The sequence below is a fragment of the Labrus mixtus genome, chromosome 18, assembly GCF_963584025.1.
Source record: "Labrus mixtus chromosome 18, fLabMix1.1, whole genome shotgun sequence".
NCBI classification, from domain to species: domain Eukaryota; kingdom Metazoa; phylum Chordata; class Actinopteri; order Labriformes; family Labridae; genus Labrus; species Labrus mixtus.
The window spans coordinates 10,053,215-10,066,805 of NC_083629.1; the positions used below are offsets into that span (position 1 = coordinate 10,053,215).

At 43.6% G+C, this 13,591-nt stretch overlaps 1 protein-coding gene across 4 annotated transcripts in view; it reads left to right on the top strand.

The window, feature by feature from the left end:
• The window catches only part of tiam2a (TIAM Rac1 associated GEF 2a), a 71,966-nt gene that overhangs the window by 18,904 nt on the left and 39,471 nt on the right, over positions 1 to 13,591 (top strand). For 2 of the 4 annotated variants that reach the window (XM_061062362.1, XM_061062363.1), the window contains exons 2-6: positions 3,414 to 3,510; positions 4,354 to 5,517; positions 8,715 to 9,168; positions 9,802 to 9,974; positions 10,748 to 10,972. In XM_061062362.1, coding sequence (XP_060918345.1) covers positions 4,360 to 5,517; positions 8,715 to 9,168; positions 9,802 to 9,974; positions 10,748 to 10,972 — 2,010 coding nt within the window. In that variant the 5' untranslated portion in view covers positions 3,414 to 3,510; positions 4,354 to 4,359. Of the gene's footprint in view, positions 1 to 3,413; positions 3,511 to 4,353; positions 5,518 to 5,960; positions 6,077 to 8,714; positions 9,169 to 9,801; positions 9,975 to 10,747; positions 10,973 to 13,591 lie in introns of those variants that run through there. The other 2 variants (XM_061062364.1, XM_061062365.1) reach the window with 2 other exon arrangements.

A 13,591-nucleotide genomic window follows, 5' to 3' on the forward strand; every position in this document is an offset into this window, starting at 1 on the left:
TGAAGACTGCCATGTCATTTTTTGGTCTGGAGCCAGGCACTGCACTTCTAAATCGTATAATGAAAAAGTTCGAAAGACACTTAACAAGCACTGTGATTGATGTTCGGTGGCTTTGGCTGAATCCACCGCACCAGTAATATGAGCTTTCAGCGAGTGATTCATGCATGGACATTTCTCCTCACAAGCAAACAACTGCTAGATACTTTAAATCTCGTTCATCCCACACAAAAAAAAACTCAGCACGAGTCAGTCTGCTCTTTTGCTCAAATATTATCTCTTCTTCTTCTTCACTTCCTGTTGTTTTTCGAGTACAAGAACTTCAGTTTTGCATGAGTTTTGAATAAAAGCTGTGTCTACAAGAGTGAGGCTTAATGCACACTGTGCCTTTAAGAGATCACTTGTCATAGAGCCAGGGGAAAGTGATAAGAGACGGGTCCCATGGGCTGTGATTTGACAGGAGGAAGGCAGTGCGATGGTGTTAACAGTCACTAGCAATAACATATGACCTCATGGTTCCTACTTGCCAGCATAATAATTGAAAAAGGATTGAAACAAGACCTTATTAGTACACCATCCTGTTTTTGGTTGCTTTACTTTATGTCGTTTGCATGGGTTGATCTATACATCTTCAATAAGAACCACAAGTTAACTCTTCATTGTGCTTTATTTTTTATTTTCAGCATTATTTATTTTCTCAATGTACTGTTTTGAAAAAGTCAAGTAAGATTTCATATCTCGAGGGCTTTATGGCGGAGTTGGTTAAAAAACCGCTCCAACAGCATCTTGATATTACTGTGAGGCTCAGTGCTCAGGGGAATCTTCCTGTGTTTTTATATTGCTGTGTTGGTAGTTTTTCTCAAGTTTCAATTCAATGACGTGAAGGTCAGGATTACAAACATGGTTCCCCAGACTCTGCGTTGGAACAGGAGAGGGTAGCTCCTGTTAAACAAATGCAAGGTGGTCTCCATGTAGGAAAAAAGACACTTCCTTAACACGCTGCCTTCATGCACCTACTGTGTTTATACCAAAGTCGAGGTGTGGCCTGTCCCTCAATGTTCTATTGAGCTCAGACCAAAGAAACACACAGTGCCAGACTAAACATGAAGCTTACGTGGGAGTCACACAGGGGCAGCCGGAGAAGAATGCCAGGTCATGGGGTGTGTCGAGAAAACGTTAGGGTGGCAGTGGTCTCTTGGCCCCTGAACAGATGGCCTGTAGGGAGCCTATTGACGATGGCGGAGAAGTGAAGGCGAAAAGGGAGGGAGGGTTCAGAATGGGTGCAGGGTTTTGCAGAAAGAGGGAAGACTTGTCTTGTTGTTCTCCCAAAACAGTCGCACAATACTCCGGTTCAAGTCGCAGCAGAAGGCAAACGTGTGTGTCTTTTAGGCTTGTGTATTGGTATACGCCTTTAAGGCTTTCATTCCCCCACAGCCCTGCTCTGTGTGAATAAACTCTGCAAGGAAAGCGTTAGTAGTGGCGTTGAGAGAAAGCAGTCATTGTGACAAGTTCGACAACCAGCTTCTTTTTTTTTTTGCTGACTCTTAGTGTTGTCGGCAGCTGCTTCCTCGCTCTCTCTCCTCCATAGAAAGCATTGTTTAGTAGCTTTCCATTCATGAGGACAAACTTGAAATCGTTGAATCTTTTCTTTTGTCAAGCTTTTGGATGCACAACAAACTCTTAAATATTCCTTTGCATTCTTGTGTCATTGTGCACAAGGGATGCTAACAGATGCTACGGGTCGGGTGTGTTTCAGTGGGAGTAGATGGCATTGGATGTAAAGGCAGAATTTAGAATTAAGTAAGAAAAATGTGATAGTTTCCTCAAGGGTGTCCAGATTATTACTCAGCATCTTAGAGGTAGACCAGTCAGGTGCAGTCAGTTGACCATGCATCTGTATTCAGCCTTACTTGTGGCTCTAATTTAGGACGCTTGACAAATCTGGAAACAAGTATTATGTAACTTAAGAAGCTGCTTATGAAGGTTTGTTTATCGTGGTCAGAGTATTTCTCATAGTATCAGTAAAGCTTTTAATGCTTGCAATGTCTTGTCCCTCTAATTCACTCTTTAACTCCTGACTTGTTTGGTTAATCCTCTGATCAGCTCAGAGTGGTGGTTCAAGTTCATTACCTACAGTACATGTCCAAGTTTCCACTGTGCTTATTCCCCCCCCCCCCCCCCCCCCCCCCCCACTTATTATTAACAGTATATAGAGGAAGGGATGATTTTCTGGGGTGCTCCATGTCATCTTTGACGTTGTACCCCCACCAAGCTTTCTGATTTTGTGCCTTTTGAGCTTTAACACTTCATATTTAAATTGTTTTTAAGTCCTCTGGTATTTCCATGTAATGTCATTTTTTTAAAGACATGCTTTTACCGTAGTCCTTTAATTCAGTTGTCCAACACTGTAATCTCACCTTACATTCGAGGTGCATCCAAGCAGGAGCAGATAAACTCTTAATGCTACAGATCACTTAATCCTGAAGGTTAAGGCTTTTGGCAGTGGGGGTGTTTACACTGTTACCTTCCACATGCTGTACGTGTGCTGCGAGGCTTAGCAGAGTTAGCACTATTTGAAAGGCTTCCTGGAGTGTGGACTACACGCATGTATCCGGGATATATTACACACACACACACACACACAAGGGGAGCACAAGTCAGTCTGCTTCATAGAACGTGCCCATACCTCTGCAACGAGTACTCCTCAGCCGTTTCTGGTTTTGGATCCTGCCCCCGGACTAATTTGGCGGTGACAAGTGGAAAAAAGGAGCAAGCTAGGATTCCAAGGTTTAAAAATAAACAGGCGGGTAAACTGTAGCTGGCTTTCAATTTTTTTTAAAAAAAGATCAGAGACGACGTCATTGACTTGTGGGGAGGTGGAAAAATGCTACCAATGTTTGATTTTGGTGACTGATGGGGTGAGTAAGCTTGTGGGGGAGGGGTTGAATTTATACTAGTCGTACTGTTGTGCCACAGTGGCAATACTTTACTGTGCTGTCTTGTAACTTGGTTGATATGATACTGCTGTGAACTTGGCTGGAATTTAGTGCATTGAACCTGCTGTGATACATTCAGGCTTCCAGGTTTAGAGAGGGCATTTTCTCTGATTCTGAGATATTGGCTGGATGTGTTTTTGCAGATCTTCCAGTGTAGCCGTTTTAATTACAGAAAAACTACCACAAGTGAGACAATCTCGCATGCTGCTTCAAAATCAGTGTTACAGTTATTTTTGTTGAACCCATTGAGATACCAGTAGTTCTGATTACCCAAACACAGTCCTCCCCCAAATCTTGGGGATTAGGTGTCCTCTTTATCTGGCACACCTGTTATCAACCAGGGGGCTCATTGCACTCGGTAAATTACAGTCCTGCCCAAAGAAACTAAGCACTAAATCAACTTCTCTCTCTGTGTTTCAGATGAGCCAGATGACAAAGGAATGAGTTTATTTTGAGAGATGAGGCGGAGAGAACCTCGCACATAGGAGCTCCAATCTGAGAAGAAACATTCAGACGGGTAAGTCAAACAACTGAAGCCTTCATAGAGGGGTTTTCTATATTATAATGCTCTTTTTATTATATATGTCTGAATATAAAATGTGTCCCTGTTATCTTTCCTTCTCAAATCTATAGATAAAATCCCCATTATCCAGTGATTACTTATACTTGTCTTTTATTTCTTCATCTTCTTCCACAATATCCAGCTATATAAATGCTGAAATGTATCCCTAATCTACTTGCTGCGCTAATTCAAAGACTTGAATGCAGTCTTACCTAGTCTCACCTATTATGTAATCACATCACAGACGACAGCAGCAGCATATACTGTCACTCACAGTCCGAGCTGTAAGAGACAGAATGTGCTTTAGCTTCTACCATGTAATAAAATGTCTGTCTGGTCACGGCTCTCCATCACTAACTTAAGAGTGTTGTGAACAGTCTGGAAGTGATTTTATTATTACCCTGAACCCTGTCACACATAACAACCATGATAGCCTAAAGCCTGTTTACCCCTATAGAAAGAATGGAAGTGTGGGGGGAGACCAAACAGGTTAGCGACCAGATGTTATAAAAATGCGTAGACCTGTTGTCTTTAAAGGTCATGAGGACGATATTAGACCTGCTGCTGTTTAACTATGGAAACAGCCACTGCAAATTAAATTATAATGTTTGTATGCTATAGTTTTATGGGAGTTTACTTGTTATTGTTTCTGAGTAATAAGCACATTGTATGTCTCTGAGGGGCTTGTATGATGTCATACCATGACATATTACTTCCTAATGTTTAAGCTTTATTGAATTTTCCAGGTGTACAATGCCAGACACATTCCTTATGTTTCCTTTCTTTCATTTTTCCCAGATAGCAATGGGAAATTCAGAGAGCCAATATAGCATCCAGGGCCCCAAAGGCACCAGTTTTGTTTTTCCGGGGAAACAGAAGCCATGCTCACTGAAGTTCCGCTCAGGGAAAGAAGACGCTCTGTCGCCCCATTCATGGTGGAGAAGTGCTCCAGTGGGCTCCGGATACAAGGCCAGGTGTGTTGGCCGCGGCTGTCTGTCCCCTCCTAAAAGCCGGCAGCCTTACTCCGCGAGGCACTATGACTACGTCTCCAAGGAGTTAAGGGGCAGCCAAAGTGCTCACCACTGGCATAAGTCACCTGGATGTGGCATACGTAGGCGGCATATGTCAGATGAATATGGTGGCAATCCTTATGGGTCAGAGCTTAATGCTCAGACCATAAATGGACACATTGATGAGGCTTTGGAGGAACAGAGTAGCCCAAGGGTGGTGATCAAGAAGGATGGCAGTCTCAGGGTGGAGTTCACCAACACCTCGGGACACCCACTCCTTCTGGATGAGGCTTCAGGCCCTGTACAACTCCTCAAGTTCTCCCCAAACCTGGAGTCTGCCTCCACTCCCAGTCTGCCTGGTTCAAGTGGTAGTGCACAAGAGGGGCACTGCAGCGGTCCACCACCAGCCTCCACCTCCTCAACAGCCAGGACCAGCAAGGGAAGCTCGCTGAGCTCTGATGGGTCCTGGTATGACTCTCCATGGGGGCCCAACACAGACCTTTGTGAGCCAGAACAACCCTGCTCCACTGGGAGGACTTTAGTCCACTCTCCGACCCACCAGCTCGACTCCTTCACTGAACAGTCCATCACAGACCTCTACAAGGACCCCGCAATGGCTGCAACTTTTCCCACTGCAAAGGACCTGTCTTCTCAGTTCCATGGGCCTCCACCAGGCCAGAGGACACACCGAGCCTCGTTCGCATCAGTCCTGGACGCTCCGCTGGAGGAGGAATGTCCTGAAGCCCACCAGTACTCATCATTCACCCTGCCCTGTCGCAGGCCCAAAGCCCACACCATGAGTGAGGATCTGGAGCAGTATCCTGACCAGCAACAGCACCAGGAGCAGGCAGGCCCAGATTTTGGTTACCATAAGAAAGACTCCATTAAAACCCGCATCAGACGCCTCAGTGACTGGACGGGCAGCCTCAGCAGGAAGAAGAGGAAGTCTCAGGTAAGTTTGAACACAGTGGGTTCTGGGAATCACATTGATATAGTCTTTTGGTGAGCAGATTTTTACTTGTTCATCACTCATAGGGATCATAAAGGTTGTTTTGCTGGTTGTGCTTACTTGCTAGCTTACTTTCAGCCCAAATTAGTAGTGTCAGCAAACAGTAGATGAGTTTATCACTCCATCATTCCGTTATTACAACTACAGCTAATTAGACCCTGAGAGGGCTTTAGTAAAAGCCGCTCACAGTCAGTTTCCTGTCTGGCAAGGTTTCTTTGATTATGAGCCCCAGTGGTGGTCTTGGCATGGCCAGGAACCAACCACCGTCCTCTGGTCCTATACACACCACAACACCAGCTGTCTGAGGACATGGCACAGTGGGGCGGCACAAAATGAAATTTGTAAGGCAGCCAGCGCTTGCTCTTGTTATTTTTGTGAGGATGTAACAAGGATGAGAGGTACTTCTTTCACAATGTAAGACATGGAGGATCCTCCGGGGACGAGAAGTTTGGGGCTGCTGTGCAGAATTCATGATGACTTTATCTGGCTGGGTGCATCGCAGGTATTGTTGCATACAGATGATTTGTGTTTAGTTTTTGCATGTTAATATTTGACCTCTTTAGTTTGCAGACGGATGCATATGTTCATGTAACCTAATGTTAAGTGTTTTTTGTTTTGCTTAGGTGTTTATTATTCAGATTTAAAAAAGTGTAAAGCTAAGTGTTGGCTTAAAGTGGTGCATTTGAAATTTAGGAATACTAGCACTTGACACACATAACAGACAGCTGACACATTTTCCCAGTAGTAAAACGATACAAATACCATACGCACACAGGTCAGAGGAGTGGTTGGAAATAACCACAGCTTGTCAGCATGCACATGACTTTAATACCATGTGATTAAGTCCTACAAAGACTGTGTTCTTAATAGCTTTAATTAGACATAAAGCATTTGTTGAAACCGAGCCTGAACTCATGTCTCTCTTTGTCTTTGAGGCTTGAAAGCAATTGTTTCTGCATTAATTCATTTAGCTTCGCCTTGTAAAAGTTTTACGAATGCTGTTTGTGCACTGCCAAGAGAATAGCTGTAAGCCTCTGAGAAGCTCTATTTGAGTGAAACTAAATCCTAACTGAAGATTTAACCCAAGCCTTCCTCTAATGTTAATGAATGACTTTTGGGTGTTCCGACTGTGGTGCATGTGGTGCAGATCTTCAGGGCTCCCTTCATGGACTTTAGAGAGTAAATCTGCTAATAGGGATTGGTGTTCAGTCAGATGGGTGTGACAACAAACTAAAGGGACAAATAGAACTGCCCTTCTATTGAGGTGACCTTTTGTATCCTGCTGAGGAGGAATTTCTAAGCTTTTTCTCTAACAGCAGATAATGCTGCGAGAAATCTATGAGCTATCTGTGCTTGATACTGTCCCCCCATCTTGAAGTGACAAGTATGAGAGTATTATTCATTAGTGTGACACAGCTTTCACTTTAAATGAGTTGTCCGTCTCTAAATCTCATTAATATGCTTGCTTTAACATCATGGTAATTACCTAACTTCAGTCGTAGTTTTGCATAAATACAGCTGATAGGAGGCGGTTTTTGCCAGCAGCAATCCTTAAAAAAAACTTTGAATGGAATGCTGCTACTCAACTAAATGGTAATAAATTGTAACAAGCTGAGCTCTGTTTTTTTTTTTTTTTTTTAAAGAGAAATACATTTCCATTGAGACGTGACAAAGCTTAATTTCTGATGTTTCAGGCAAAAAAGAGCATCAGGGTTTCCGTATCTCTTTCTTAGTGGCTGACAAATCCTGCAACAAGTTTTCTGCTCAAGACTCTAAAGTGCTTTAAGCTTGTCGCAAGTGTGTATATCCTCTGTCCTTTGGGGCCATTTTGTTAACTGCCGAGCCTTCGTGGCATATATGTCAAAGGGCTGTTCACAGTGCCTCCCCTCAGAAACCAAGAGCACCTCCAGCTTTGGTTCCCCTCCACCTGGGCTCCATGGCTCTGTTGTGGGTCTAAAGGTCAAACCGCAACCCTAGTGCCAGGGGCCAAGAACCTGTTCATAATGAAAAGTGGCTGGGAGGGGAACTTTGAGAGGATGGAGAAATTTGGGCTAAAGGAAAAAATGTGAAGGCTGAAAGAAAAAAAGAAAAAACCCCGTTCTTGGAACAAACTTTCCTTCAGCTGCTCAATACAAATACAGTGTCTTTCACGGTGGCAGGTGGACGTTGAGGTTATATAAAGGCTATTCATAAGCGGTTGAAGGGTTCACTGATGCCCTGTAGCTAAACATGAGCTCCAAGCTGTCGGTTTGCGACGGGAACAGGAGAACCCCCCCCTCGCGCCCTGCGGTGCTGAATAAACAAATTCTTTGCACTTCATTTCCATATAAATAAAGAATTTGTTTATGCCTTTTCAAATTATTCCCATCCCTTGCTGATGGTTTGGGCAAATTGTAATAGTTTGCAAAATATCAACAATAGGGGTAGCATAAATGAGAATGGAGAAGACACTGATAATGCTGAGTGAGAGACGGCGGGGGGGAAACAATGACGGAGGATGAGCTTTGGCAAGACGACTCATAGCACTCTGCTCCTGCGTGCTGAGAGCACTCCGCTCTGTTGCCAGGGGCAGAATCAATGCTGCAATCTAGTCAAGTGTAGGTAGACTATCATTAGGCATGAAAAGTGCAATTCCATCAAGTGTTCATTTGGGAGATTGGGAAGCCACATCAGCCCTCGGATGACGTGGAATCGTCTGAGCCTGGAGGGTTCCAACCTCCCAGGTGCCATCACAGGAAATTTGTCCCACTTTCTCAGCCTAGTGGAAGATTTAGGGGACTCTAATGTAGACTTTGAAGTAGGTTGGAGTGGTTTCACTGGATGTTTTCAAAAGTTTCTCTTCCAATCCTGCAGCACCTTCAGGCTAATTGAAAGTGGCACAGTTAGACTTTTTTGTCCCAATGTGAGCCCTGCTGTATAGATATCTGGGAGCAAACAAAGTGCGATCATGCCAGAATTCATGTACGAACTATAAATCATCATTAAAAATCTCCAAACCAGGCCAACCCCTCTAAAGGGGACTAATTAAAAAAAACTGTGTGGGTATTGTTTTGTTGTCATTCAAATCTTTTATTTTCTTCTCCATATACTCTGGCCTTCATGCTGCCCTCACATTTTAAACATTTTTTCTTGCCTCACAGGAGACCAGGTACAAGGACCTTACTGATGCCTTCGACAGCGGGGTTGATGGTCTGACCGCCGACACCAGCTCTCCCTCCCAGGTCTCGAGTCTCCTCTGGTTCCCCGGAGCCTCCAGGGCCCAATCATCAGGAGCCATTCACCAAACCACCAGCGATGCTGTTCGCCAGAATATATATGAGAACTTCATGAGGGAGCTGGAGACGGGCACTGGGCAAGGAGGAGGGAGAGGCGGTGACAGAGGAGACCCATCAACGGGCACTGAAGAGGGGGACAGCAGTAGCGAGTCGGCCGAGGGCTCCCTGGAGCAGCTGGATTTGCTGTTTGAGAAGGAGCAGGGGGTGGTCAGACGGGCTGGCTGGCTTTCCTTTAAACCCCTCGTCACCTTGCACAAGGACAGGAAGCTGGAGCTGGTGACCCGGCGCAAGTGGAAGCAATACTGGGTGACCTTGAAAGGTGAGTGAGAATCTGGGAGGTGGAGCACAAGTGAGGGGAGACAATTATGCATCTTGAAATCGAGTCAAAGAACGCGCTGAGTTGTGGTTTTGAAATTATTCAAAGTTAAGTAGATTATCCAAATTTTAGTTTTGTAATCCAGTTTCAAGGAATGGGTGGGTTCCTTTTCATTCTCAGGGTTTTTCCTTTCAACAGCAGTCATGTCTTCGACAAAAGCATCACACTTGACTTTGACTGATTGACCTTCCCTCCTACTCTAAAGGCTTGCAGGAGATTATGCTTTTGCTTCTAGCCAAATGGAAAAGAAAGTCAGGCTATGTGTGCGTATGAACACGTATTGCTTTTAAACTTCTGTGCTGAGCATTTACTGAAGAAAATCATTTTAAAGTAAAAAACAAAAAAGAAGGTATAAGCAAGTGGTATTTGGTCTTTTGGGAGTATTAAAAAGCTTTTTTGATTCTTTGTTCCCTGTTCCTGATTTTTTTCTTCAAGGACATTGTGTCTTTAAGACATTATGTGACAGTTGTAGGAAACTCTAACTCCTACTGTCTCAATGATGCCTGTTTTCTGCATCTCTTCATTATTTCATATTTGTGTCTTTGTGTCCATATACTTCTACCCCCTATCGTCCAGGATGTACACTGCTGTTCTATGAGACTTACGGCAAAGGCTCTCCAGAGCAGGACTCGTCCCCTCGCTACGCTCTCTTGGCTGAAGACAGCATCGTTCAGGCTGTTCCCGAGCACCCCAAGAAGGAGAATGTCTTTTGTCTCAGCAACACTTATGGAGACGTCTACCTCTTCCAGGTGAGGCACATCAGCTGGCAGACAGTTCCTGACAGAATAGTTCTGCACAGTTATAGGGTTTAAGTTCAAATACCACCTGACGTCCACTTTTCAGCTTCCCTTGCTTTACATTTTGTCTATGAAATGACCGGTTTGGCATGTGAGGGACTTAAAAGCAAAGTTCTCAAACTTTCAGGATAGATCCTATTTTCCCTTTATGCTTACTGACCTACATACCCACACCAAATTCAGGCCTATCCTCAGTTCTGTCGCTTTAGCATCCCCTATTTAAGATTACAAGCTTCCCAGACTGAAGTATGTCAGGTTGTCTAGACCTACATCAAATAAAATAGTTCTGTTTGGAGCTGAAATGGCCCCAGAGGCCGGCAGAGAGAGAGCAAATCATCTCTGTAACACGAGGACAGCCTGGGTTTCCTCCTTTAGTTTCCACTCCAATGGCATGAGTCATTCTCAATTTAGGGGGGGTTCCACTGATTTCTCAACTAACATGCTAGTTCCTCATCTATAAAACAATAGAGATATGAATGAAAAAAGGTGTATTAACAGGAAAAAAAATGGAAAAGGTATGCATCATTAATCAAGTTTTCTTTTATTGATCCAGCAAAAGCCCAGCTTGCCACCCTCTGATCATATTGTCATATATGAAAACACAAAAGCAGAGGAGAGCAGAGCCTGGGCAATCAGTCTTAGTATCTCAGAATCCAGCTCGTAGCAGAGATGCTGACCTTCCTACTTCATCAAATCAAACTCCCTGTCCCCTTTTGACCTTCAAGGCCAGCAACCAAACGGACCTGGAGAACTGGGTGACAGCCATCCATTCTGCCAGTGCCTCGCTGCTGGCCAAGCGCCAGGGGAAGGAGGATACGGTGCGCTTGCTGAGGAGCCAGGTCCGTAGCCTCCTGCAAAAGATCGACATGGACGGGAAGATGAAGAAGATGGCCGAGCTGCAGCTGACAGTGGTCAGCGACCCCAAGAACCGCAGGGCTATTGAGAACCAGGTGATATTTTGATTACTAACCATGCGACTGTTGTGTTGGCTGCAACTAATACAAGCGTCAAAGGGAATGTTTGTGGCCTCTGTAACAGTTTCACAGCATTATATATTTCATGCCCTTTGGCCATATCGTACAGATAATCTGCTGGGAAACTCAACAACATTGTTAGGTCATGAGGTGTAACATGTGCTGTTTTCATGATTTTATCTTCACACTCCTCTGTTTGTCGTTTTTTTACACGTAATACGTGCAACAACCACATGACGTGCCCTACTTAATTCTTCTGATTTTGTGACTGTGGTGACAAGCCTGTGCTTTATTTTTGTCTGTGGGTGGGTGAAGTGGCCTAAATGCATCAGTCCCCAAACGCAATGCGAGGGGCCCAGGGGAGCAGCTAGCTCCCCGAGCATCAGATTGGGATTCCAGATGTTTTTTGGTAATGGGCTCTCAACGTGCATTATCCTCTTCCTCCTCCTCACAGCCCGGGGGAGATTCCAAAGCACCCAGCGCTGCGCTGTAGCCTACATACAGCAGATTACTAATGGGTATAAAAAGCCCGTAACCTATGGCTTATCCAGAACCCAAATACTTTACAAAACATTTGTGTCTGATCTAAAATGTGGGAATATTCGGCTGCCCTTTTCGCTTCATGTCTATTCATTGTTACTTCTTTTTTGCTTTTTGTTCGACTGCCTTGGTAATAGAAGAGCAAAATTGACACTTACACTTATTGTTGTGTTGTATGTTTATGGCAGGCCTGTTAAATTGTACTGAATGGAAAAGAAAACTTTGAAGAACCAGAAGGATAGACACTGGACAGCTCACTGCAGTAATGACCAATGGAGATGTCACTGTCTGACTGTGGGACTGACCCACTATGTGCTCGTATCTGTTTTCAATTAGCCAGTATGCCACCTTGGAGTAGACAAAGAGACAGACGGAGTAGGAGTCAATGATAGGGTCAGGGGAGTACGGGACAGGACACTGATACAGGCGCCCAAAGGCTGATGATAGATTTAAGGTTAGGCTGAGGTTGTCTTGAACCAAAAGGGCAATACTTTGATGTACCAACCCCCATCCATGTCTACTGAAATCAGTGCCAGTAGACCTCTTTTGAAGATATACACAGTAAGTCACGTACACACACACACACACACACACACACGTACACACACACACACACACACACACACACACACACACACTGCGATTAAGTTACTTTGATAGACTTTTTAATGCATTAGGGCTTTCACAGAAGGTCAGGAGCAGATGTTAAAGTGGGGAAATAAGAAAAGATGAGAATCTGTGAGAGGAGAGAGGCTTAATGGCTCTGAAATGAATGTAAATAAGTTGCGCTCACAAACAGATGGGCCCAGAACGTGCCCTTCTTTTCCCTGCATTGATTCAAGCCTGCTAGATGCAAGAAGCAATAGACACACAAACCTTCATTAAAATTTCTGTTCATCAGTGATCCTGGCATGAATCATCAAATCAACCTTCATGCACAGGACTATTTTAGAACATCTAGGAATAACCGTGCTCATATTTGACTGTTGACAAACAGATCCAGGTGGCATGTATATCAAAAGCATGGCAGGATACTGTGTGACAGATGTACAAAAAGAGGACTTTTTCCAAAGCAGCAACACTTTTCTTTTGAGGAAGGAGCTTATCTGATGTCCTCAGTAATACTTCCTTCCCCATCTAAAGTCATCTTCAAACTACTCAGTGAAATTAATTCTCAGCTCTGCCAGAACATCCTGTAATGTTAGAGTGACCCAGGAACAGCAGGCTGGAAAACTGTACTTTGATAACTTGGTTAGCATCTCCATAAAGTTTTGTGAGTTCACAAGAATTAGACACATGAAAATGACACACGTCATCCATTTGTCCCAGCAAGTATTTAGCTTAGGTGCTACCTCTAACCATGCTAACAACTAATGAGACAACAAATGAGAAAAAAATTTTTAAGAGTTGTTTTGTCTTATTTTGGATCCCTAAATATTACTTCTAACAAAAGTATAGCCACTTATTACCTCTGCGTAGTTCATAGCAGTGGCTAGCAATAGCTGGTGATCACCGTTCATAGCAACACAAAACTACAACTTTAGCTTACCTGCAGCAACTTTTACCACAATTGACAAAAATAATATAACGCTCAGTGTTAAATTACGAGCATATAAAAAAAACATCTTTACTAATTAACTATTTGAATCTGTTGTAAAGTAGTGTCTCTGAAAGTTTGCTAACATTAGCCACTAAAAGCATCTGGTCATACTGTCCTAGATGTCCACAAACTCTCTATTTATTTAATTCAGATTTTTATTTGAACTAAATTAAATTTCTGCATCTGCAAAAACATTTGTGACTTAGTAGAGATCAATGTACCTTAAAATATTTTCATATTTACGCTCTACAGTAGATGTAAACTATGATAAATTGGTCCTTGCCAATCTTGCTTGGAGAATGACTTGCACTTATCTTTGTGTTTGCTATTTTACAAATAATTTAAATAACTGACGTGCCAAGAGCAAGGTCATTTTTAAACAGAATGTGGATTCCTGGTACTTGTCCTCATGATGCCGGTCTGGAATGGGAATAATGGCACACTGTCATTGACTT